This window comes from Topomyia yanbarensis, chromosome 1 (genome assembly GCF_030247195.1).
Source record: "Topomyia yanbarensis strain Yona2022 chromosome 1, ASM3024719v1, whole genome shotgun sequence".
Lineage (NCBI taxonomy): Eukaryota > Metazoa > Arthropoda > Insecta > Diptera > Culicidae > Topomyia > Topomyia yanbarensis.
Window position 1 is genome coordinate 213,809,756 of NC_080670.1, and position 27,970 is coordinate 213,837,725.

Sequence of the window (27,970 nt, forward strand, 5' to 3'; positions counted from 1 at the left end):
AAAGAAAGTTCTTACCTTCCTTGGAGAAGATCCGCGGATCGATGGAGTCCGGTTCGACAAGGTTGAAAACGTCGTCGCTGGAGGTTATGTTGCCAAGCTGCAGGGCGAGCTCCAGGGGGATCTGTGAAACGTAAACTGAATGTTAGAGCTGTGTGTAAGTATCAAAGATTGTTTATGTGAGTAGAAGGTAAAAAATAAGTGCTAGACTGCGGAAGCGTTCATGACTCCACGCCATCCGCACTTGATTATGCTGTTCACGAAGAGCGCACACAAAGCAAACACAATCTGCGCTGTCAGTTTCAATATGCAACAGTCAACAGCGTGGTTTTGTTAATTACATTAGCAACCGCCATTCCAGTCTAAGTAGGCAGTGGCAGTTCATATGTACGTTAGCGTCAGACAGAATCACGAGACGTGCTAACTTTGATCAGACGTCTTTCTTTTGCTCGCGGATGTCAGTGTGTCACACCAACCGGAGTGATAATTTTCGCTCCTTCGCGAGTTGAATTGATTCAATTATCCGGTGCAAAAACAACTACGGTAGTTTCAACATGTCCGGTGAGACGCGTAAAAATGACCGACAACGCTGCCGCTGCGTGGTTGACGGTCGATCAGCGGTAGCTCACCTTGGCTGGAATTTGCACGTTCGTCCTACACTAGAATAATGGCCGCAAACACCATTCCCGAGACGAGCTGCATTTCATAATTCACAACCTCCTGCGGTGTTGTCCTATGAGTCATCCGCGAACATGATGTCGCCTCGCGAAAGAAGAAATTGTCTGCATGCCAATCGGAAAGGGCAATCAGCTGGGGATGTTCTACGGTTACGTAATGCTAAGCAGTTGGCTGACAAATATTTCCTGCGTGGGACAGGATTTTTCTGCGGTTATTTGTAGAAAGAGCAGAGTTTTGACCCGATCCGCTGACTGCATTACATAGTGAAAGAACGGCCCCCGATAGCGATGGCAGTGAAGTTTGGAATGCACGTGGGTTTGCCATGCGAATCCGGCTTCGATTGCATTTTGATTAGTTGCGAGGCGAGATTAATCATTTGATTGGTCCTTTCCCGACTTGTCACCGAGGAGCCAGCGAGCGTCACCCACTCTGACTGAAACTATGACAACGCATCGACTGTTATGCTGAAGGGGTTGAAAGCAATTTTCCAATTAGCGGGAAGATGATAATTCGAGTGTTTTGAGCTGCGAGCACTGATTTTACTAGTTTTTTTTGTCATTCTGCAATTCCTTACTCTGTTGTGTGCATATTTTTTCGCCCGTTTCCAAGCATGAGTCATCGTTGCAAGATTTTGAATTTTAATTGTGGATTGATTCTGCCTAGGTTTTTCATATCGTCACATTCTAAGAAATTGGGTGATTTGCTAATAGGATCTAAACCGCACTTCCTACAAATATGTTGACAGAAAAGCTCTGTCATGGTGGGTGTAAAATGAGTTGCTGAAATTGAAAGTCGAATGAGTAGATTCTGCTTCGTAAGACCCTGGGTTTCCTCTTGGCGAAAGAAAAGGAATCCAAAGGGCTCAAACTGCGAAAATGTCTTCCATGTCTTAGAGAACTGTGACTTGACCCAGCTCGACGTATTGGAACATTTTCTATGATGGGTGTACCGTTTATTTTTGTACCGTTCTTCGCTTCCAGTAATTTGTTATATACTCCGACATCTCGCGAGCAGATGTCAACCTGCTGAAGCACCTCGTCGTAGTCGATCGACGTATTCTGTGACGCAACGCAGTTGATTGGGATGCCTCGATTTCCTCGGTACAATCGAGCCAGCGATTGTCAACCATTTCGATTCCATTCGTGGGGTGGGAGTGATAAAAACCACTCCAAACGGCTACATTGTTACGCTCCCTGCTATTGCTACAGTCGACACTACTCCAGCAGAATGAGGTCTGTTCTCCAACAACATCGGGATTTACTGCCACAACGATGGTGGCCTAAATTCATCAGCGGACAGTTTTTCTTCTTGCGACTATGGGTTGCTGTGTGTCATCGCTTTGACCATGACCTTTAAATGATGGCTTGCTAGCCACAACCGCAGTGCCCTCAACAACCATAAGATAGCGGGTGGTGGCGTGCTTATCGCTGTTCGCCATCGTATAAAAACTCACGTTATCAACTTTGTTCAATGGACGAGCTCCGAACAAGTGTGGTTATCAGTGAAACTCTAGGACGGTCCGATTTTGTGCTGATTCGAGCAGAAATTTCTAATTCCCCAGGTCAAGATGGCATTCCCACAATTTTCATCAAAAAGTGCATCATCGGGCTTCTTGAACCGCTTCAACGAGTCTCCAAACTACCTCTCGTTTCTGAAATATTTCCTTACTTTTGGAAAGGGGCCCACTAGTTTCCAGTCTACAAAAAAGAAACAAATCGTCGTTTGTTTTAGACCCTATTAGCACTACATCGCAGACACTTTTATGCCTAACTGATCGACAATGACCAACCTGCTCTCATTAATATTGCATATACTTGATGATTTCGCCAAAGGATTGCAAACCTATGCCTAATTACATGAATCTTTTCGCGGCCTTCGATAAAATTAACCATGATATCGCAATAGCCAAGCTAGACGAATACGTCATTCATGGACAAGTTCTTTGCTGATTTCTTTTCTATCTCGATGGAAGGAAACTCTAAATCAGCATTAAGTACTGTCTATCTGCACCAGTTATATCCAGCATCCCGCAAGGAAGCCATCTCGGCCCAGTAATAATTCTCGTTTATTTTAGTGACGTCAATATCAAATTACAGAGACTCTGCTATTCTTTCGCCGATAGAATGAAGATGTTTAAACGGATACGGGATTCAACCCATGGTGAATTTCTTCAAATAAAACCCAAGCAAATTCTTAATCGACACTTTCAACTACCATCTGTTCGACTCGAGCATTGCAAGACACTCTCACATCAAGGATCTCGGAGTCAGCTTGATTTCTGCTGGATTGTGGATAAGGCATCAAGACGGGTTTATCTTCTGGATAACAAAAAATAAGAAATCTCATTGAAAATGGAACAATTATGCGATCATGGGCAGACCACCCACGGTCGCCACAGCTCTGTTGCCGGGCTTCAACGTCTTTTCACTAGTATCGGAAGCAAAATATATGTTATATGCCGAACTAATTGTTTTTCCTCGTTTGCCAAAAGCTGCATCGTACTAAGCAGAGCTATCTCTGCACTGAGCAAAATTTACTTTGAATTTCCATAAAAACGTCTTATGACTTTCAGACATAAGGATTTTAAATGGATTTTATAAGTTTGTCTTATGATTTGGAGGGGAAATTTTCCAAACCCATCTCGTATTATTTTCATAAGACAGTCTTATGAAATTTATGAAAATGTCCGAATGAACGCCATAGGTGCCCATTTATGAAAATTGCTGATATTTATAAGCAGAAAGTATAGTAGAAATAATGATTTCCATAGAACAGTCTTATGAAATTCATTACAATGTTCGAATGAATGTCATAAGTTATTTTTTATGGATATTATTATACATTTATATAAAAAATAGAACATGGCTGACATTTCTCGAGCATTTTTAGTAGACAAAAGATCAACAGTAAAGATCAACCATTAGAGGATATTAGGTTTTACACCAACCGACATAACCCCAACATGAGCCGGATGAACTTCGTTTAACAATTTTCGGTGGTTTGTTTACATTGGAGTACGTGAGTTTGAAATTAACAGATGGGAACCCGTTGCACTTGAACTCACGCAACTGACAAAGTAAACAAACCACCGAGAATTGTAAAACATGAACGTCATTCATAATGAGTTCATTAGTGTGGTCATCTTGTTGAACTAAATTCGGGACAAATGAGCCGCCAAGTGTAGATCCCTTCAGAAGATTGAAGAGAAAACTCATTAAATGGTAAAATTTGTACATAATGAGCAACGATTCGTCAATATTTCGCGGGAAACTGGTCTTAGGCAACTGAATGATAATGATTGTTACTTCTCAAATGATTTTGATAATCATAAAATACGCGTCAGACACTAATCACAGAGAACAGACATCCATGATCGAACAAAAATATTTAAAAAACGTGTGTAAACATTTGAATTAATATACGAAAAACACTAGCGTCGCCACACCAACCTATCCCAACTATCCGTCAAATCGATTCCGGAACCGGTTCGAAATCCTGGATGGATTCAGCATGGAATCTAGCTCAAAGAAAACAACCGATTCCGAGTCTATCGGTTGACGCATTTGAGCTGGAATTCATGCTGGAAGTCCGAATCGGTTCCGGACTGGTTTGACTGGGTAGAGGAATAACCGCTGTCAATTCTGTCGCACTCAGCCACAAAAAAACATGACGACAGTAGCGCACCTGGTTTAGATATCCAAACTACCTTCGAAACCGTTAGAGATTTTACACAAGTTGAATGCTGAAGTTGGACGTCTGTTCTCTGTGCACTAATTATATGCACAACTTATTTCATTTCAAATAACCGGATATTTTCTGTAAAAATCATAGCCATGTAAACTGATTTAATGCTCATAGTAATTTATTCAATAACATAAAAAACAATTATTTAAAATTTTGTAGCAATTTGACAAAAATCTCACTTCTTTTGTTTGAAACAGCGGTAATCAAAAAGTGCTGGCCTGAAACTATTAGCTTCTGGTTGGCCGTGCAGACCAGTACTGAATTCATAAGAAACAATTATGAACTTTTCACAAAAGTGACGTTTACGAAAAACAAAATACAATTTTATAGAATCAATAACAGATTTCATATGGGTTTCATAAGAAAAACTTATGAAATTCTTAAACGCATATATTGGAGCGAAGTCATAAGACTATTTTATGAAATCAGTGGCGTAGCCAGAAATTTGGTTTGGAGGGGGTTTTGACGAAAATCATAGATTTTTCAAAAATGTTGGCGGGTCTATTGATGACATTTAATCTGTAGGCCGCGATCGACTGGGTACTACCGTGTTCTGCAGTAATAGCGAAATGGGATGGTGTGTGCGGGCATGGGCGCCATAACCCTACCGTAGGAAGAACTAAACACCTGTCCTGTCGCAGGTGTCGGTTATGTTGGGTGGCGGACTACGAGACAGGTTAGGTCAAGTTCAACGAGTGGCCCAAAAACACCACTTTACTAACAATCAAGAAGAAAAGGATGAGCTGAAAACTCGCAACTTCGAAACCTTAGCAGTGGAGGAGCTTTGCTAGACGGGGCAGAAGGTGTGGAAATGCGGGGATCGAGCGACGTCACAAGAGCAAAATGCACCAACGCGTGATTAGCGAAAGGATGTGTGTAGTGTGGATCAAAGGCCATTTCTTCAACTAGAGCATTATCAATGTGCACTGACCTCACGAAGCCAAGAAAGGTGCATTTTATGGCGAAATGTTAAGCTCGTCATCGGTGACATAAACATCCTGATAGGCCGGGGGCATTGTAAAAATCGGTTATCGCACAGGATAAATAATGTGCACAAATTATCACGATTGATAAGTATATTATGACGAACACCTAAGTAGCGAAGCCGTAGACAACAAGAATATTGCAAGAATCAGCTTGGAGACGCGCACAGTCGACGACAGATTCCGGATCTACCTAAGATTCATGAACAAATAGGACGGTTGAACCGCTGGCAATGATCAACTGTCATGTGAGCTACTCAAACACAGAGTAGAGGAATTGGCTAGAGCACTCCACTGGGTGCTTTAGAAGATCTGGAAGGAGGAGATTTTACCAAAGTATAGAAGGTAGGGAGTAGTATGTCCCATCTATAAAAATGGTGTTAAGCGGGATTTTTGCGACTAATTACCGGTTAATCGCATTCCTGAACTGCCGTTGTATGCAAAGGTGACGTAAATGCCATCGAGTATATTTTTCAGGAAATCAATTTTGAAATCTTGCATGGTGCGGGTAAAAGCATGCTTTGGCCACTTTGTTTTTCGCATGTCAACAGGTTATTTTTTATTTTTATTTGAAGTCGTTTGCACTAAAAGATGCGAATTTTCGTAGTAAACTTAAAAATATGAAAAAGTTAAATTTGACCAAAGTTGCGTTGAAGCCACTTTTGCATACCAGGATAGTAAACGTCATCTACAAGGTGTTCTCCCAAATTCTTTGTTACCACCTATAACCGTTAGTAGGGGAATTCGTAGTGCAATATGGCCTATAATGCACAAATACGGGTTGCATTCATATCTTCAACCAAGCTATTTGCAATAATATTCTTGAAAACTTTGCTGAAGACACTTTGTCTCGAAATAGGTTTGATTGGAGTTAGTAATGCATCCAACTGGAAAAATTATTCACAAAATTATGCTACTAAATACTACACCACCGAAAGCTTATGGTTTCCAAATTATGGAATCTTGGCGCCATTCAATTCGATACCCAAATGTACACCATAAATAGCGAATCTTAACTAGTGGCACATTATATAAGTGATAACCCAAAAAATCAAATGCATATAAAAACCGATTCTGACCTGTTAGAGACAAGTGTAAAACGCCATTTTTCATCATTTTTATGTAGGCGTTTTCGTTGAGCTATTTTGCTTGATATTTACATGATATTTGTAGGATCCTCACTAAAATATTAGTTACAAGATCCCATTCTCACAATTTACAAGAAGTCCCCATAACGTTTAAAACATTAGGTTCTCAATATTATGAGCAGATAATAAACTTCCAAAATTATTTTTTGAATATTTAAATAAACTAGTCAGCATCAAACTTTTTTTGTCTTCAATTCAAATATTTTGGTTTGGAGGGGGTTTTAACTCCCAAAACCCCCCCTTGGCTACGCCACTGTATGAAATACATTATTTGTACGTCTATGGAGTGCATGAATAAAGATAAATGAATTCATAAGCCTGCCTATGACATTCTAAAGCGTTCAATGGCATCGTCAGAAGGCTGGTTCATATGTCGAGACTTATGAAATTCTCAGATGCTTTTTGCTCGGTGTGGTGATGTCGCCAATCTTTCATACCATCCAGGTGAGCCGTGATGTATTCGGGTTTTGGGAGATCTAAGCTATCCGGAGGAAAACTAGTGGATACTTCGTCAACGCAGCAGCGAGATGAACCGGATCAACCACAGCAGGTAAGTCGTTGGAAAGAAACAGGTAAGTCACTTGAACTTTCTGATAAGTAACACTTTAACTTGGATTTCTTAATCGATTCCAACTAAAACACTCGGAAAGTGATTTACCCATTCTACGGGTAATGAATACCTTATGTATAAATAAAACTGTTGTACAACAAGCCGCACGAACCGGACATAGTCCCTGTTGCTGTCGCTAGCAGCTAAAAAATCCACACAGGTTACATTCAGGATTCCGAATTGTATTTTGAATTATTCGACCGGGAAGTAACCAACACATGATCAACCTGACAGCGCCGTGATCGACTCATCAGTAACATCATCGATATGACTTTTGAAACACTTGTGATTTTTGCTTGAGACGAAACTGAGCCAAGTTTTAACCCCTACGGGTGTCAAAATATATGAACTGACAGCTGTGACCAGCATTTAAACATAACGTTTAGCTATTTTGAAACGACGATATGGATTTGTGACTATTGAGTTCTTGTCGCCCGGTCTCACGAACACTTGTTTAGCTTCCTGGTTGAAAACAATCCCATTTGATTTTGCCGTCTTTGTTTATTATTTTCCACCAGCTAGTGATGTAGTGTTTGTGTCATGTGCCGTTTACGTACATGAGCCGTAGAAAAGTCTATACCAAAATCTAGGAAATTAGTGTGCCATGAGAATTTAAAAAAAATATCTAGCATAGATTTTTTATAGCACATTTAATCGCAGGAGGCGTTGATTGAAACAGTAGAAAAATTTTCACTTTTGACTGTACACGTGGATGGTATCGGAAGCAAACAATAATATAAAAAGTATATACCTAGCAAATTCTGGACCAATTTTCTGTTGCCTTTTTAAAGTTTTTCAGTGATATACAATATATTCAACAGGAAGATTAGGCCAATCGTTTAGTAGGTAGCTTTTCCGGTTGAGTTACGTGTTAGTAGGTTGAAATATCGTGAGAAAAGTGTGATTTTGCATAGAAATTTGTCGTCACAACTTTGCCATTGAAGTATGTGAAGCAAGACGCGAAAAAATACGCTTGTTCGTTCCGCTTAGCGCCTGCAGTGCAGCTTGGACCTGAGTAGCTGATGCAATAGTTTCACGGATGGAGGAGAATTCTTCACAGAAATCTCATGATTTTATGCTGGTGAGATCGTTTCATGTCATTTTTTAATGCTTGTCTACCTTCATAAATATTTCATAAATAATCAAAAATATCTTTCATTCTGGAAGTGTGAATATATTGCAAATATCCAATTGATACGTGAATGTATTCGCGCGGGGCTTATTGTATATGAAGGCGGCCTCAGAATGTACGTGTAGGAACAGGCATTCTTGAAATGGGTCGTTGGATGTACAATAGAGCTATCGCCTTTCATTTCCAGTGCCAAACATGTGTACATCTATCGATGAAAACAAATATATCATTACATAGATGCAGACAAGATTCTTCCATAAAAGCACTGCCGGACAGTGGGAAATAGATTGTATACACGCACAAGTGTTCCAGTGGATATTGTTTTCGCTCTGGGGCCTTCGTGCTCTCCAGCTGTGCTGCACTAATTCCAATTCTAGAACTTTTATTTAAAACGACATATCTATAATGAGTGACACTCTTTGTTCACTTTCTCTTTCGATTTTTACGGCGTTACGATAGCACTTTTCACTTTGCAAAAAAAGACGTCTAACTAGTGCCAGTTTAGATTTATTGTCTAACTAGCCCAAAGTGTGGTGCTGGTTACTGATGAGAATCCGTAACATGTTAAAACGATTGAATTTTTAACAGAAGAGAAAGTAAACAATGAGTCACTCATTGTAGATGTCTTTTTGAAAAAAACGTAATCTCTGAACCAGTTTGCAATATCGAACTTTAGGGGTAGGGGAGCCTGGTGCAAAAGTATATGGAAGTTGCTTTTTTTGGTTTGTAACCCTTTAGGGCACTTGGTGAAAAAATACCCATTTTTAATTACTCTTCATAGAGTGTCTTTCCTTGCAGAAAGATGGAAAAGGACAAAGAAAACGGATTCGTCGGTATTCCTCAATGCCTCAAGTAAATCAAGTTATTTAGAATTGTTGATTCTACTGAAGCTTTCGACGATGCTGATCAGTGAAACGAATGCAAGCAACAGTAATGAAGAGTTGTGGGGAAAATGAACGGTAAAGTTAAATTCTTTTTCATTTCTGTTTATTCACGAAATTCGACATTCTTGGTAGAAGCACCTTAGCCGTTTGAATTTCGTTTGATCCAGCTGGTATGTATGTAATCTCGGTATTTCAGATTCTCGCATTCTAGGAAATCAGATGATTTGGTGGTACAATCAAGTTTGCAGCTTCCACAAATAAGCTGACAAAGAAGCCTTGTCATGGCGGATATCAAATAAGTGGCTAAACGTAGAATTCGGAAAAGAACCTGCTTCATCGGACCCTGCACGAAATCTTTTAGTGTAAAACTCTACTAAAATCTTTCAGCGTAAAAATCGAACTGATGTCTCTCTTGACGAAGAAAAAAGTATACAATTGGCGCAAACTTTGAAGATTTCTTCCGAGTCCCAGAGGACCGTGACTTGTCTCAGCTCGACGAATGAAAAAATATTTATGAAGGATATAAACTTCTATTTTTAATAGGATTCTACTCGTCGTGCCACTTCTGCAAAGTGTACTCTAGTACTCTCTTTCGAACTCCTCTGGTACCTGGAGCGCGGGTACCCAGACTGTTCCTGCATACCGAATTATCGCCGTGGGCGTCCCTTGCTGCTGCCGATCGCAGAATTGTGTATGCTGTTGGTACTATTGAGATCCTCGATCCGCTCGCCATAGTCAAGCTTTTGCCGCCAGAGTTCAACGGTCGTTACGGGTACCGTGCCCGTAGGTGGTGAAACGATCTTCCAAGCTGTCATTTCTGGCAAGTATTATTCTCATTGTAACCAACCAACGAGTGATAGTTTCACTCTTCTAATTTATAGTTTATCTACGACCGTCGCGTTGCAGTTGGTATTATAAACCCGCAACAGTCGAGCTTTTTTATCCAACGATCACTCTGATACTGTGTGCCGTGTGGGATTGGTGAAAGGGTCTTCCAACACGCCGCAGTACTCATCTGCTCCGAGCACAACAAACACCGGATGTATTCTCCACTTCCAGTAATTTGCTGCGGCATCTCTTGACCAAACCAGGCCAACTTACCCGTTATTTCACCGCGATGGATCGACGTATCCTGGGATGCAACGCAGGTGATATGAGATGCCTTGATTCCCTCAGCGCAGTTAAGCCAGCGATCGTCAACCGTTTCGAATCTGTTCGTCGGACCTCCCAACCCAAATGGCTACATTACTACACTGTCTGCTGTGACTGCACCCGACGCCACTCCAGGTGAACCTGATCCGCCCTCCAATGCAGGTAGTCTAAGGTAATTGATGTCTTTCGTTATGACCGCAGCGCCCTCAACAGTCAACAAGATATCGGGTGGTGGTGTGCTTATCGCGGTTCATCATGGTTAGAAGCCCGAGTGGTCAACGATGATCAGCGGGCGAGCCCCGAGAAAGCGTGAATATCGCAGTGAAACTTGCTGATTGCAGTCTGTTCCTGTGCGTCGTACATCTCCGACCTGATGCAAAAGTTATTCCAGCCCGATCGATGTAAAGGGTGTCCCACATCAAATTGCATCACGGTAAAAACGCTGTAGAAAATAAACCATTTTCTCTTGAAAATTTCAGTAGAAGTAGTTTTGAGTGTATTAGAGTCACCGGAAAAGCAACGTCGCGAATTGATTTTGTGCAAGCACCTGGAAAATCCTCCACTCTTGCGTCGCGGCATCGGAAAACAACTCGGAATCGTGCAGGCAAACTATGAGCAGAGGTCCCACTAGTGATCAGGATCACAAGCGTGGAGAAAGCGTTTGAGTGGTGCTTCAGTCAGGGATTTGGCCAAAAAAGTGAATCCGTTCAAATCTTTCTTTCCTTTAGAGAGCCAAGGACCAGAGGGCTCCAAATCGTAACGAACGACAAAATATGGTGGAAAGGGCCCGCGAGCCCTGAAACTGTGCACCCAGATGCTGACGAAACCTCATTGTCTCATCGTGGATGATGGCCAGCACCGTCTTCTCCATCCGGCACAAGTTTGATGTTCCGGAGAAAGCAAGGAAACAGAAGCTTTCAAAGTTTGCCAATAAATGCATGATTTGGCAAGAGATCTGCTCATGTGGCCGTTCGTGACTGTCGGGACTTTAAACAGAGAGATCTACCTCAAGGAGTTCCTGCAGAGGCGCCTGCTTCCTCTGTTGAAGCAACACGGTAGCCCTGTGATCTTCTGGCTGGCTCTAGCTTTGCGCCAATATTCAAATGTTGTCCTGGAGTGATAAGAAGACTTTCATACCTAAGGACATCAACCCCTCCCATCCCCAACGCAGCCTATCGAAAAATACTGGGCAATTATGAAGTAGGCACTACAGAAGCATCATAACGAGTTCAAATGTGAGGAAGATGTGAAGAAAAAGTGGGTTTCCGTACAGATGAAACTGCAGACAGATAATAAGTGAAGTTCAGCGTAAGCTGCGAGCGTACGGTTATGGCATTGAAGTTGAATGAAATAAATATGCAAAAGCTCACTAATGGGTTATATTGTATTGTCTGAAAGATTGAAAAGGATCGGTCCACTAGGTAATTTTCTACCGCATTTTTTCCATGATGTAATTGGATGTGGGACACCCTTTAAGTGTGCATATGGAGCACAATGTTTTCAAATAGGTAATAAAGTGATCGAAATTGTTTTGACCACCCTCAGTCAGAGTGGCTGAGTGCTTAATGGCTTTCGAAAACGGGCATCGGGATCGAGAGAAATACCGCCGTCATGGAACTCTCAGCACCAGCTAACAGATAAATAGGAATGAGTACCGCCAAGAATGGTAAGAAACCCTGTGAAGGTAGTTGTAAGGATTTATGGACGGTACCTTGTAACCCGCCAGGGCTACAATTTAGCACTGGGTGGAAATATACCTGATTTTGTGCATACACTCCGTAGAGTGTACTTGTTTTGCAACATTATGCTCACTACTGTTCCATATGATTGCCTAAAATTTGGTTTATATTTTTGTTCGTGAATGATTTTGTTAGTCCAGGTAGATCTAGTAATTTTTGTTGTATAATTGTAAATAAATAACATAGGACTTAAGTAAGTCTCGCTCTCCTCTTGCAAAAATACGCATGCGCTGGTTATGCTGCTCATAGTAGGTAACAGCTACGCGGTCTGTGTCTTGTTTTGGTCAATTGGGAAAACGGCTATCGTTGAGAAAGAAAGTAGCGGAGCACGGTTTAGAACAGTCTGGACGTCTGGAAAATAGTTTTTTTTTCCGGGACGGTTTCCCGCCACTACCAACCAGTGAGGTGAAGTGTGCGCACGGCAGTTATAATACCTGTCGGAAAGTGTTGGCCCGTGGTCCAGATATTCAATAAAGAGTGGTGCCGGATCGCGGAAGTGGGACAGCTAAGCGCCGAGGAGTTTTCGCTTCCCTAGTCAATCATTAAAGATCTTTAGCATACGCCTCTCTCGCTGTAGAGGATAAGCCGAACAAGCCAGCTAGCTCTTCTCCACAGCTAACAACCAAGGAGAGGGAAGCAGGTAGGACAACGGCTCCGCCTTGGAAGAACACTGTGCTGGAAGACTTTTTCGTCATCGTCGCTAGGGCGGTTCCAACGAAGGAGCCTAGCTCACATCTCTAGCTGAACGGTAAGTACCGCTGCCGTAGCAGCCAACGAAGATACGACCGAAGTAAAACACGGCCGTTGTTGATCCGTCCGCTCCGAAGAAACCGCTCGTCGCCAGCAGCAGGAGATAGAGTATCAGCGTGCAGGGCAATGAAGGGAGTGGGGAAGTGGCGAAAAAAAGTCGGTAAATTTATATATTTTTGTTTTCTCTTTAGTTTGTTTACGAAAATCCGAAATCCAGATAGAAGTATCTAGGCCGCCCTGACAAATAGGGTCTGCCGGGCAAACAAGAACCCAAGTAGTGGGGAAACTACTACTCGCAAACCTCTGGATTGCTTCGCATCTCGGCAGGGTACGATATTTACAGCAGACCTGAGCTGGTCAGTTATACCACAAAGGTTGGACAAACTAGAATAAAACGGCGATCATTGGACAGCAAGAAAAATCAAAAGAGTAAGAGCACAATGCCTACTGAAGTAACACCTAACGGTAGCCCCGGAAGGATGAGGACTGGCAGGTTCTGGTTTATTCGGTAGTGTTATAGTGTAGTTGTTGAATTTTATACAAATCTCCTTTACCTATATTCTGTGTTTGTCTTGATGCTATGAAGTCAAATGGAATGACCTATGCTAGATGAGTAGCCCAAGCAGCACCGCTTGTTGACTAGTAGTTTCTACAACAAAATTCGTTGCAAAGAAGCGTACAGAAATCATTATTCAACTGATTTAGCAACTAAAAAAGCGCGCCAGCAAAAGTTTATGGTTATGCAACCAACCGCAGCCATTGCATGTTGCAAGTGTTGCTTGGGTAGGCCTTGGTTGTTTTGATAGACAATAAAGCTCTTGTTTTTGGAAGGAAGTAGATAAGAACGGGCATAAATTTGGCAGAGTTGGCGTTGGGAGTGGCGGAGCTGGAGAGGAAAAGACGCCTCAAAGAAATGCTTAGAATAGAAACGTACTGAGGATGCTGATAGCTGATGAGGAAGTTGGAAGGATAGAATAAAAGTACCGACAAAGTAAATGAATGGACGAAGTTTACTTCATGATACATTCCAGGTGTTTTCTTGACTGCGATTAATCAAGAGCATACCGTAGACTCTGAAGTATAGAAGAAGCGAGTCTTGTGTCTACTGGATGGTAGCGATACGAGAGTCACAATACTCTGGAACAGTTGACGTGGACTTGGCACTAAAACAATCCTGTCAACGGATTTGGCGAACACGCTGCGACATCTTCGGATCGTGTCATGAGCCTCAGTCTGGGTCAAGGATTACCATATGACTAGCTGGCATGACATTGAGTGCGACGGAATACGTGGATAACCCATGCTTTTTTCACTTCCGACGAAAGTGAAAAAAATGAAAGAAGCAATGTCGGCTCCGACAGCATAGGTCATTAAATTGACTTTACGCTTGTCCGGACATGCCGCAGACTCAGGTGATTCGCATTTAATGCCAAAAGATCCTGACTACTGCGCTGCAGAAGACAAAAAGCTAAGTAACCGGGAAACTCTAAGCTTGTTCATTGACCCTACCCCACGCTTTTCTAAAACTTTCTTACTTCAAATCCTTGCTCTCCCTTGAGTACTATGGCTCTTAATATTTGAAAAATACTTCACCTTCCAGTCCCTTGCTAATTATATGTCGTTACAATATAAAAAAGAAGCAATTAAAGCATCGTTAGCTGAAAAGTTGAAAAAAGTCAGTGTTTCGAATCCATTTCGTCAGTAACTGACACTAACTTGCCGGTTGATTGGTGCCCAATCCAAAAGACAGTAGTTCGTTTTCACTTTCTCGTCAATAAAACAGAGCTTCTGCGTTTCCTTCCCAAGACATCACTCGGGTCTAGCCTGTTGTTTTAGGTGTTCACATATGAGCAACCGTAAATAAAAGTCGCAAAAATAACATGTTTCGTAAAATCGCCTTCAAATGTATTAGAAAGTAAAACACGGATACAAACTTGATCGAACTGGAGCTCTTCAATGTAAGAGTCGTTTAAAAAACTATCAGTAAAAAACCGAAAAAATATAAAGTAGAGTAGAATGGGATCAAATGGGTATGGGGGGAGGGGGGGGGGGTGGATACAATAGGCAAATCTTTGCTATGTTATTGCAGAGGTCGCTCGTGTTGCGTGAACTACCGTGATACACGGTAGAGATCATCATTGACGACTGACATCAGCATGAAACATATGCTTGGGGACACGATAGGTCAGCCATCTGGGGGCACTATGGGTCACTACTATAATGTAAATTTGAATTATTTTGACAGGAAAATTGTGCGCAAGGCATAAAGAACGCTATTGCATCTGTTCAAGATGGCGCCGGTATTCGATCAGCCTCTAAATAATTCAAGGTTCCGTTCGAACCATTATGTGCTCGTGTGAAAGGAAAGTGCTTGTCAATAATGAAAGCTCGTCATATATTTCGCGTGACAACTAAAGGTGTTGTTGAAGTAGATAATCGAAAAAGAGAAGGAAAAAATGCTCTGAAATGCAAACGTGATTGTCGCACAGCTAAGCAACCACGTGAGCCGGAATGCACAACTTCAATTCCACACTCTGCCGACGACGAGGAGACCGAAGAAGTCATTCGCAAGTATGAAGCCAGGCGTAGCGACTGATTTTTTCAACATTTCCTTCCGCGGTTTCATGATTTTTCACTTCACTTTGCCATGATTTTTCACTTCACTTTGCCTTATTGGATCTAGATTGAAATATATTTAGCTAGGCATAAAATTATTATTTCCAAAACGTTGCAAAATGTATTACCTTTCCAACGACTGCTTGTTTGTCTAAATCAATGCAAAAATACCATCGCACGAGCTCGCCAAAAAAAACTGACCTACTTGAACCCACTCTGCTCCATTTTTTTTGTATTTCGGATTATCCTCGTCAGTAACTAACACCAACTTAATGCTAGTTGGATAAGTCCTGGTGAGCACCACTTTTGTGCTTACTATCGAGACATCGCTCGGTACCAGCCGGTTGTTTAGTGTTCACACAAGACGTGTGACTTTTTGGATTTTCGTATCTAACTAGCGCCAATTTGGTGCTCATTTGGACTTGTGTAATTGGCATTAAGTTGGTGTTAGTTACTGACGAGGAGAATCCGAAACACGAAAAAGTATTATTTAAGGTCTTTTGTCCTTATGCATAAATTTTTTTGGATTTTTCCCCTTTTGAAAATTTTGCATGGAAAAAATGCGTCCGGTTCTTAAAACGTAACTTTCTTTATACGACTTTTATTCATGAATGTAAAGATATACGAAGTATATTAAATTAATTTTTTTTATCGATTTTACTGAAGATTTATCTGACTTTTTCGGGTGGAAATTTTTGATCGATTCTTATACTGAAGGTTTTCAGTCCATTTTTTACGCTTGAAGAATATATCCGATTTTTGCCTTCTAATATATTTAAAAAGGTCCTCTACTCTCGAAGCCTGAAATTAAGCTGTTTTTAGTTTTTGGGAGTTTTGGGCTTATCGTCTAACTGCTCCCTACAAGTTTGGTGTCAGTTATTGACGAGATAGACAGTAAAGAGCTGATTGGCTAAAGTGACATACAAGATGAAATGGAATGGATCCTCTAAAACGGATCAAAAATTTGGATATTGAAAAAGCCACTGAAAAATGTGGAGTAGACTGTTGATACAATTGCGTGTATTCCGGGTGAAGCACGAGGAAGAAGAAACTCCAGACCGATACAAAGGGTGGCTTGTCACGATTGGTGTTAGCCAACGCTTCAGTTATGCGATTATACGAAAACCTACTTTGAAGGAACACAAATTACAAAATATAGCATATGCATCTTGCATTGGCTTGCCAAGCCAAACCATATGTTTCGATTTCATTAATTCTCATCGGCTTAAAATGAGCTCCTTTTCTTGCGAGACATCACTAATCGGGACTATGTTAGTGTCGGATTCTGATGAGACGAAGTCGAATTGCAAATTCCATAACTTATTTTGAAGAATTGTTCAGTCGTTTCAATATGGCTGACAGTTAATGTATCACTATCGGGAACAATAATTTATAATTGATTTTTTTCGGTAGCATATACACGAATGAAATATAATTAGAAAGCATTGGTTATCGGCCTCCAACGTGGTAGTCCCCAGGAGTGTTAAAAAACTCATAAAAAGATACAATCTGTTGTAACACAATACCTTCCTAATAGCCTGACATAAGCAATAAATTACTCATTACAGATAAGCGACCTATAAAGATTGCCCGATAAAAACGTGTCATATGAAATAAACAACGCACGTTTCCCAGCTTGAAAGCTATCTAGGCTCGTTAGCACCTTGCACATCGGAACAATTACTCATCCCCTTCAGCACTCATCATTAAAACAAACAAAAGTAAATTTTGTAATCGCACACTTTCCATTCTCCAACGCTCCGCTGGCATGAAACAATGCGACATACCGAAGCGTCTTATCTTATAGAAGGGAACGCCGTCGCCGTCCCCGCATTCCTATATCGCTAAGGTGTAACAACAACTAGACTGCAATCTGGAATGTTCACCAACGCAACTAGCCGGCTTCTATCGACGCATAGTAGACCCCCCTCCCTTCGAAGGCCATCTGTCGGCCACGCTAGGGTTACGAAACTTTACACTTGCTCAGGTGGTCGCGTTTAAAAACAATTCAATTTTTCAGGTGATTCACTGGAGAGTGTGCGATTATAAAAGGTCCGTCATGAGTCACCATGTAATGTCTAATGTTCAATCAAAATTCAAAACTTACATCATCACCACAGCAACCGTCGAAATCGTCCGCCTCGCGCTTCACATCCTTGTTGTTGAACAAATTGTAGCGTTCCTTTTCGTCCGGATAAATCATGCGATTGTTGTAGCTGCCACCACCTTGGTAGCGCCGCCCGTAGTAGGCGGTGCCTTCGAGAGCCGTCGCTCCTACTCCACTGGATAAGCTGCCCAACGCGACTAGCGACGCCACTATCGCTAGCATTCTCGCCTGCACTTGAAATCGTTGCATCGTTGCGACGTCTGGCTGGGTTGGATTTCCCTTTCTTCGGGCGCACTCTTTGTATTGCCTATTCACTCACAAAACGTTTTTTTTTTTCTTCTCTCGATTTGACCGTTCACTTAAAAAAAACAACAACACGATAATTGCACTTGTGCCGCTTGCTAACTTGAGCTGATTTGATCTGATTTTCGTTTATTTTTTCTTTACTGCCAATCAGCCTGTATCGTTATCCACTTGACTAAGCCGAAACTAAAAATAACAAGAAAATGAAATGAAAACTGGTTTGATTTTGTTCGATTTTGCCACAGATCGCGGTTCCCGCGTGTGCGAAATGTTTGCACTACTAAAGTCGCATGAAAGAAAAAAAAAATGTTTGAACCTGGCCGAACCATGCGCGGCAACGCGCATCGGCGGCTTCGGCGTCGACGACGACAGACCAACCAAGCGCGAAACGAGCAGATAAACCCCTTTCAAGTGGCACACGCACTTGACGTGCCTTCTTCGGGTGTTTTCTTCTGTGGCGGTGTTGTGGTGGGAAAACGGTAACACAACACCCCGGCAGCGATGGTTTGCTCGTTTATTTCGACTAATTAGTATTTGCCAGTCCTGGATGAGTCGTTGAAATATTGTCCGATTTGGAAAAGTAAACCAATGGGTCCTGGTTTTTAGAGATAAGTATAAATGGGAAACAACGCGGCGGCAATCAATTGTAGTGTTTAAAGCATGCGCCCAGTTGTTTACGACACATCCATGGTGACGAAAGGTGGTTGTGGACGGTTGAGTAGTGCGTCGAATGTTAATAGTAGGCAGTGGCAATTCGTAACCGGGACGATAGTGTATTTTGCAATTTTTTCAGACGAGTTTGAAAAACATCAATTTTCTGTGATTGGTAGAAATACAGTCCAAAATCTCTAGCCTGGTTCTCTTTAACCATCCGGAAGACGTTGAGAGGTTTTTTAAACGAGCGGCAGCAAATTCTCAACGACAGTCTGGCCATAGTTTATGAATCTGGAGTGCTCTAAAATCTCATACATCTGCGTTGGTATTAACTTAATTCGACGTTTAAATTTGAAGGAAAATAATTCGTTTACACCAAGAATTCGGAGGAAAACAAACGACATCTGGTGAAAACCAGAGTGGCGCGGAAAGAATGGCGGTAGTGTCCAAACGCCATATATCTCAATAGTTAGGTCTAGACTAAAACGATTAAACGTCCCGGATTGGACGGCACAGTCCCGGATTCAATGAACTTGTCCCGCATGTCGCGGAAAGTCACCCGCATATTCAAATGCGATGGATTTTTCAAATTATCACCATAGAAAATGGCATCTAGGAGTTGAAGTTACAGTTCATATTCACTGTAACTTACTCGGGATAAGGAACACTTGCGCAGCAAAAAAAATCAGCAAAGTTTGCCTGAAAAACTATCTAGGCTTATTTTTTCAGTTTCACAACTTGATAAATATATTAAATCTTTTTAGGAGAATTGTCAAGGTGTTAAAACCCAAATCTAGCGAAACGAACTCACTAATCACGTCGACTGTATCGGAAAGGAAATCATTGAGCAGAACTCGAGAGAACACTGATAATCAAATTTCTTTTCGAAGCTCAAACGAATGAAACGGTCGCAAAACTCGCACGGATGAGACGCAGTGTAAGATAAATAAGATAAACATTTGCACAGCATTCAAGCTTATCATGTGTTCATGCGTTATTCCAGTGGAGCAGCACTGCGGTGCCTACGGTAACAACGTGCTTTTATAGATTTGCTTTTTTTGATTATCTACGTCCGGTTCAGAAGTAGGTATTTATGTATAGCACAGCATCAGTAAATAACAGTAGTAATGACGCTTGAATAGAACTATATTCTGTTTCTGCGGCTATCGCGGTATGATAATTTTGTTTTGGCACATCTGAAAGTTGTTATACTAAAAGTTCGAGCTTCATAAATGCCACCATCCGTATTGGTGGTAGTGCGGAATGAAACAAAAATACAGAACAGGTTTCATTATCAATGCCGCACACGTCAGTGGCCCGCACATCATAGTGGGCTTTGCTCAGCTGTAGCTAGCGAAATAAGGGGAGCGCGAGGTAGAACGAGCAGATCAAAGTATATCGTTTGGTCAGTTGTTTTTATTATTATTCGAAATTTGTCGATTGGATGATAGCTTTGGATCCAAACTAATTTGGATTCGTTAGCTGGAGTAACAAGGAGATGCAAAAATTGCATGGGAATCGTCATGAGATTGATTACCAAACAAACAGCAGGAATCAGAATAAATTTGCTTGATTGGAACGTTCCCTATGTTAGTCGGGGATTTGTGCCTCGTCATGTCGTCTCATAATTATCCTGGTGGAAAGAGAGGTGGATGGTGGAAGTGCATTATAAAGGTGAGAAAATGAAAAAAAAAAAAACAGCGCGACACAAATCAGTAAACTCGCGAAGGAGTAATGAACCCTACCGATAAAGCCTATAGTTGGTTATCACCCCTGCTTAAGAACAAGTACATTTCCGTAAGCTTTAGCTCCCTACACATAGGTTCGTCTGCGCAAGATAAGTCAAAAATCCGGATACGCATTACTGCAAGGCAGTTAAATATTACGATGATACGAAGTTCTGTAATCGGATTTACAAAGATCGCATGTATAACTCTCAACACGCCGAATAGTACCCAAGTGATAATTGAGTTTGCAAATGTCCAGGTAATGTCGTTACTAGAAGATTGCACGTTATACCACCGGTTGGTATGTTCGTATGGAGCTGTAACCCGTTAGGGTGACAATTTAGCACTGAGTGGAAGAATACCTATTAAAGGGCGAACACGAAATTACGACACATTCAACAGGGCATAACTTTTTTACCATTGGGTAAAAATCAACCAAATTTTGCACACTTTCTCATTGATGTGTATTGTTTACATGCTGTCAAACTCGAAGTCGTGTTTTTCGATTCAATGAAAATGGTGGTGAACCAACGCGCGTCGAGAGAACAAATTCTACCCAAACACCTGGAATTTCCTGACCTGTCGCACCGGCAGATGGGAAAAATGTTGAACATTCACCATTCAACCGTCTCCAGAGTGTTCCAGGAGCGGTTGACGTTGGACCACGGCAAAGGAGCTGGAAGAAAATCGGGACCGGAGAACAAAAAGACGGAGGGAAAGGTGAAGCGGATGATTAAAGCAAATCCCAACGTTTCAAGCCGTGATTTGGCTAAAAAGATCGCCATGTCGCAGAGCAACGTCCAGAATGCAAAGAACAGAGCTGGACTACATACATACAAGGTACAGAACTTCCCAAACCGCGATGAGCGTCAACAATCGACAGCTAAAACTCGGGCACGGAAGCTCTACGAGAAGATGCTGACAAACTGTGGCTGCTGTGTGATGGACGGCGAAACGTATATAAAAGACGATTTTAAGCAAATTCCGGGGTTGGAGTTTTTCACCGGCAAGAACAAGTTCTATGTGGACGACAAATTTAAGAAGAGGAAGATGTCAAAGTTCGCCTCCAAATATCTTATTTGGCAGGCCATCTGCTCTTGCGGACTGAGGAGTGAGCCTTTCGTGACAAAGGGCACAGTAAATGGCGAGATCTACAAATCTGAGTGCCTCGAGAAGCGCCTTTTGCCGTTCTTGCAGCAGCACGACGAAGCTCCGCTATTTTGGCCAGATTTGGCATCATGCCACTATTCTAAAAGTGTCCTGGAGTGGTATGAGAGGCCAATTCTGTCCATTTTGTTCCAAAGGACATGAATCCGCCAAACTGTCCGGAGCTGCACCCGGGGGAGCAGTACTGGGCAATGATGAAGCGGGAACTTCGGAAGAGCAAGAAGACAGTCAAAGACGAGAAGGACATATTAAGAAAATGGAAAAAAAACTGAGAAACTGGTACCGGATGACACTGTAAAGACTTTGATGGAGGGCATCAAGCGAAAATGCGTTCAATTTTACACTCAAGGCTCCATCGATTAACTTTTCTTTTGATTTTTTAAGTAAATATATGTATAAAACTACCCTAAAATTTTGGTTTGATTTTAAACATTATAAGAAAATTGGCATGGCATTTTCGGTGTCGCACTAATTTCGTGTTCGCCCTTTATATATTACTCTCCACTGGTCAGTATTACAGACACTTTATACACAGACTAGCGAAGTGCCGAAAATTGCAGCCCAACGAGCATGAGGGTTTTGAGAGGGAAAGTGCAAGTGGAAGCCCATGTAAAGCTTATGGGAGCTTCCGTGATGCCAGTTTACATTCATGGTTGCTAGTTTTACTATTTTTCTCTCCGCTAGTCTGTTATATAAAGTGTCTGTAGTCGGTATTAGTTATCTTCCAGCGAGAGAAATGCGAAGACCCCATCTTGGGCCAGCGAAACTATCAAATTCCTGAGCCAGCCGAGCCGATCTATCTCATTTTGGGAGAACTGCTAGAATTTAAAAATTTTTGTTGTATAATTGTACCTTAATAACATAGGGCTTAGCTAAGTCACCGCTGTCCTCTTGCAAAAGATACGTCGGCTCATCGGCGATTCGGTTAGTTTCGGGAAAGTTTACAGCCACCCGAACCAATTGTGAAGTGCGACGGAAAGCGAACCTGCCAAAAAGTGCCGTGATTTGAGTACTCGTGATTGTGGTGTTGGGTCGCCATCTGGGCAAGCTAATCCTCAAGGATTTTTTACTTGCCCGGCTAACCGTAAAGGATCCACAGCAACCAAGGAGAGAGAAAAGCAGCTGAGACAACGGCTCCACCTGGAAAAATACTGCGGTGTTTTCCTGGATCAATCCGACGACATTTCGTCACCTTCGCTAGGGAGGTTCCAACAAAAGAGCCAAGTTCGTCTTCCTAGCTTAACGCCAAGGACCGCTGCGGGAGCAACCAACGACACACCGGAGAACTCGGCCGGTCGGAAGAAACCGTAGCCTCCTCGCGATCGAAAGCAGCATCGGATCAACAAAACGACCAGCAGTGGAGAGTAGTGAAAGAATCCAAAATTCTAGATAGAGGTACCTAGGACGCCCTGTCAATAAGGGTCTGCCTGGTAGGTGAAGATAGAATCTTGTTCTCCATCAGACTAATCGACAGTATCAAAACTGGTTCTGGACCAACGAAGACGGTCGCAGCGCCTGCACTAGCCATTTGTACCCAGAATGACCAGGTACCCAAGAAGGTAGATAGCATTTGAAATTTTGTATTTGGCATGCGATAATTGATTCCGATCTCGAATCTGCCGAACAAATTGTTTGTCAGGGCAGCCTTACTGTAAAACAGCGGTTCTCAACGCTGCACACTCAATTCAGTTCGGTAATTTCCGCACAGCTGAACAGTCAGTAAAATTTTTCAACTGATAGCTCAGCAAAGTGGCGTTAATTTACTGATTTTCAGCGATATATTTACCGAGTTTATTCAAAACAAACGTCACTTCTACTGAGATCTCGGTAAAAGCTTTGATAGCTGAGTGCTCGGCTGTGCAAAACTCGGTAAAAGTAGCGAAAAAAGCTGAGATTCGGTAGAACAAGATTAAGTGTGTGAGTTGTTGCGGAACGCCACACCACACAAAATTACTGCAGGATCTTGTGGATGTGGCTAGCTGCTGCGTGTTGAGAACCTTTTTCTTCACGCTAATGCATTAGCTGTGTTGTCCACAACTTGAGGGTCAACCCACTTTGCCTTCTCTTGCATTATTGTTCACGTTCATGTCTTAATCGCTACAGCTTTCAAGATGTTCGAAGTTGTTATTTGTTTCTTGCTTTTATGAATCGCAATCGTAAATCCGTGGTTACCGGTATTTATTGTACTGGTTGTTGGTTTGGAGAGACTAGAGCAATCGTTGTTATTTCGTTATCGTTACAGGAAGTTAGTTTCGATATACAAAGTGCACCAGTTATTTATTGGCCAATTGATTGTGTTTTATCAACATCTGTTGAAAATTGTTTTTAGGTGTTGGTGGTAGTCGGTTGATTTTTCTTAGCGACTTCGGAACATTGTTTTCCGTAATGTGCCGTCTGGTTACAAAACTGAAACGAAGTAATGTGACCAGCTATTTACCAACCGCATTTTAACAACACCAACGCTGTTGGGTATGACACTGATAATGTTTCTTAAAGTAACGGATTCCGCTTCTCTCCGTATTTTATCGTCATCCATATATTCAGGATCTTGGTTTCAACGTTGTCATATTCGATGCCGGGCTTGCATCTTGTTCTTCGCAATGAAACTTTCTGCCTGGGCTATACTTTTAAACGTTATCTATACACAGTTTGTCATGTGGTGTAACTGTATATATGTCTATTCCTTGAGATTAAGATTCGTTTTCACTTTTAGTAACAATTCAATAGTACATTACTGTAGAGCAAATAGTTTTTTACGTCAATCGAAATTATATTTCCCTGCCTTACAGGCACTTTTATTTTTTGTGGCTAGTTCATTTATTCGATATAACACTGTTTGTGAAGATCGATTTTGTTTGATATCAATATATTAGATTCTGTTTGGGGCGAAGAAGCATTAAATTTCAATATTTAACCGGAAAATCTTTGCGGACCCCCATAAACCTTTTCACGGTCCCCAAGGGGTCCGCGGAGCCCAGGTTGAGAATCACTGCTGTAAGATATATTCTTTTACCAAGAATAAACTGTTAAAGTGCTGATTGTACGCTACACCACTGAGTATACTTGGGTTTGAGTCCTCATGAAAAAAAAAAAATTATACCTGACTTATTGCATCAAATCAAAAAGTGTGTTAATGCATATGCCAGTGATCGTTATATCATATCGGTGGAACCATATGTCGGAAATCCAAAGTTTCCTCAGCAAGCCATCGGTTATATGGTTCCATAGAACTGGTGACAGCACACTACTTTGAGGATATCCGCCGACACTCAATTTTTAAATTTCTGTACATGTCTTAACGATGAGCACATGCGTCGGTTGCTAAGCATTGCGTGTATCAAGTACGTGATATGTAAATACAGCTGCTTTAAAAATGGATTCGAAAGACACGTTGTCAAAAGCACTCCCAAACTTGATTGCTTCCGCGAAAAAGCTTGTTCAATGTTATAGACAACATTGTGGAACGTAGTGGTAGTAGACTTCCGCGTACATATGCATGTTTCATTGCATGGATCGGGTGCTCACCTAAGCCGACATTTATTTTTTTATTAGGATCCTGAATATATTGGAAAGACGATCAGACCGATCGATCTGAAGAAGAGCTTCCTCATAGGTACTTAAAAATACTTACTTTAAAAATGAATTTTACAGTTTTTTTCGCCGCGCTAATGTATCCTGTTGCCAGAGTACAAGTAAAAACTTTTCTCGGGGTTTGCATGAAGCGTTCATATCCTCTTTAAAGTAGAATTGGACAGATTACTTTTTTCCTGTCGGGGAAAAACTTTCAAGCACCCACTTGATCGATTCGGTGGTCACAACTCTACCAGAAAATACCTAAGAACTTTCATGAACATCAAAAACGCATCTGAAAGCTCGGTGATGATACTACCCTCATTGAGATTTGAAACATTTCTGTAGAGGCTTTTCCAACCACTTCTCTCAGAGGATCGAAGGGCATTTTCGTAAGCTTGGCGAGCCGACTTAAAAACCTCCGAACTGTTTCTGTGTCTGCGATTCCAAGTCCAGTGTGTTCGGCATTTCACCTAGGAATTCCTCTAGAAGCGGACAAGCCACTGCACTGGGGTATGTTTCTATGAGTGAGTTTGTTTTATCCCCGACCACATCAATTTCACTTGGAAATTTAATCGTTGAAAAATATCCGTGAAACCTAGTCGTCAAGCTTTCTTCGTAGAGGTTCCAAATCGCAGAGCTGGCGAAACATTTAAATCATCCAAGATGATGTAGTTATCATCAGATAATGAGGGTTAATAATGTCAGAGCAGAGAGTTACATCTAATATCTCTTCCCTGCCATTTCATTTTTCGTAAAACTTGTTTATTTTTATTAGAATGTAAAAGTCGGCTATAACCTTTAAGTTTAAGAACTGGTCGAAACAAATAATCAACATGAAAAAAATGGTTTATTATCACATTGAACATTAAAAGCTACCCCGTAAAAACCAGCTACTATTTGTTAGATTTTACACTAAAGCTTCTTTCAATTGACTCTCTAAATTCGAACTTTTCACTTGAAATGTATCGCTTACTTTTGCATTCTAATAACATTTAACGAATTTTTGCGAACCACGCTCGTCCGTCTTTTATTTTTGGCCCCTAAATTTCAAATCGAACAGAAACCTGGATAAATACAAGCTGCTGAAATTACACCTGTTCATTTTTCCCTCTGCTCTCTTAGCCCCAGTCTCCCTCTTATGGCGGAACCCGCAACCGGTAGCCGAGCAAAGTAAGTTTTTAGCATATCGCTACCAACCACGGATGAGTCATCCCACCTGTTTTCGGACTGCGGCGACAACGACGACGACGACGACTTCGACGTTTAGTAAACGTGCTTGGGATGGAATTTCACGACTCATATCAAACCTGCCCGAACGGTCGGCCAGTAGGCAGCAAGGGGAAAACGTATATAATTTGAATTCCCCCGCACCCATCGTTCTTACTCAGCCGATTGCGTTTTGAGCTCTCGGTTCCATTGTCATAGTCTGCGGATTGTTCGTTGCAAACATGACTTTTAAATTTTTGAATTCCTCGTACCAAGCAGGTTTCGGACCGCCTCTGCCGTTCTAATCAATGCGAGAGACTAACTCGATTTGTGTGATTTGCTGAGATTCAGCAATCATTTCCGTCCGCTTTATGCGCGTGACGTACCCGCCCTACGGGCGACCGGACGCCGCAGCGAAAATAACCAACGTGTGATCACGTAGTTAAAAAAAATACCCCTCCCGATTCTAAGCAATAACAAATAAAGCCTCCGACAGCGTCGGTATAGGTATTTTTATCATCGTTTTATCTCGCCTCCCATACTGTCAACTTGTGACAACTTTATACACTATTCCAACTTTAACGACAGCCTACCGCACTCACAGAATGAAGTTAAAAAACACCTTAAAGTGCGATAAGACCCCTGACTGCGCTCTAGATAAGTGGCCCTTTTGTGCACACAGTCTGGACGCCCGACAGGTAGCCGCTAGTTTGTTTGTTATCGTTTTCGTTTGTTTGGTTGCTTTTTGTTCGTAGAAGGTCAGTCACATTAGGCGCGGCCGGCGACACTTTTGTCTGACCCCACGAGATGTGGGCGGTATGCGGAGGGAAATTGCTTTCCTCGCTTCCGTTCGCATTGATGTTACCGCAGTCACGCAGTAGAATGGCTCTGTTGGTCACCCTATCCCAACATGACCCGAGCTACTTCCTCTGTTTGTTTCAGCTATCATCTATACGCCAGTACAGTGAGTGCTGGTGTTGTGATTCTCATCCGAAGTAGGCGTTGATTGCCATTGTTGCTAATCAACATTTCACCGTCTCGCTGTCGGATCTCGCGAAGGAGAATTATGCGAATGAAACGAGTTTACATCAGATTCACTTGATTCCAAGCTGGCCCTAATTGGGTTATTATTCAATTTAGAATTCACGAAAGTAGCTTATCTGTTCGTGGATAAGATTTTTTTTTTCTCTTCACTCAACATAGACAAACATTTCGCTCGCGTTGTGGCGCTACATTTCTATTCTAGTCATTGCCAGAAACACAACAATTTTCAACACACGAAGCACTTGTCAATGACTTCTTCCGCTGACTCTTCTCAGCGACACATTTGATTTGCTAAAGCCAACTCGTGATCAACAGCCTCACTCCGCACTACTACCCCGCGCAAAACAGCACTTCATTGTTTCACCTTCTAAATAGTCACAGTCACCACTACAGACTACAGCCCCACTGAGCCAACGGCGATTTACTTACACTTCCTATCCAATCCCAGTTCACTGTTGGTTGACCACTAGAGATTTTCCGTCCGAACAGGTTGCTCGCTTGAAGGTCTATCCGCACTAGACCGATCCGATCCGATCCGACCCGACTTTTTCATCTTCGGATTCGCTCGGGTTGTTGATGTAATGGTATTGGTAGTATGTCGGGCGTCCGACGCAAAAAAGAATCGTTGCCAACGATATTCCTCGAACAGACTCTCCGACTTTTTTCTGCTTCTCCACCGACCGGCTCGAACAGAGAGAGAGAACGTGTGAGGCAACCAAAGCAGGTAAAATGATTCTTCTGCTGGTGTGGGACAGC

At 41.9% G+C, this 27,970-nt stretch overlaps 1 protein-coding gene across 3 annotated transcripts in view; it reads right to left on the reverse strand.

The window, feature by feature from the left end:
* LOC131692017 (balbiani ring protein 3) overlaps positions 1 to 27,716 on the reverse strand; it is a 32,185-nt gene extending 4,469 nt beyond the window's left edge. For all 3 annotated transcript variants that reach the window (XR_009305897.1, XR_009305896.1, XM_058978846.1), the window contains exons 1-3: positions 27,644 to 27,716; positions 17,541 to 18,029; positions 16 to 121 (exon numbers count right to left, since the gene is read on the reverse strand). Coding sequence is in view for 1 of the 3 variants with exons in the window: in XM_058978846.1 (XP_058834829.1) it covers positions 16 to 121; positions 17,541 to 17,789 (355 nt within the window). In the remaining 2 variants the exon portion in view is untranslated. The remainder of the gene's footprint in view (positions 1 to 15; positions 122 to 17,540; positions 18,030 to 27,643) is intronic.
* Between the last annotated feature and the right edge of the window lie 254 nt (positions 27,717 to 27,970).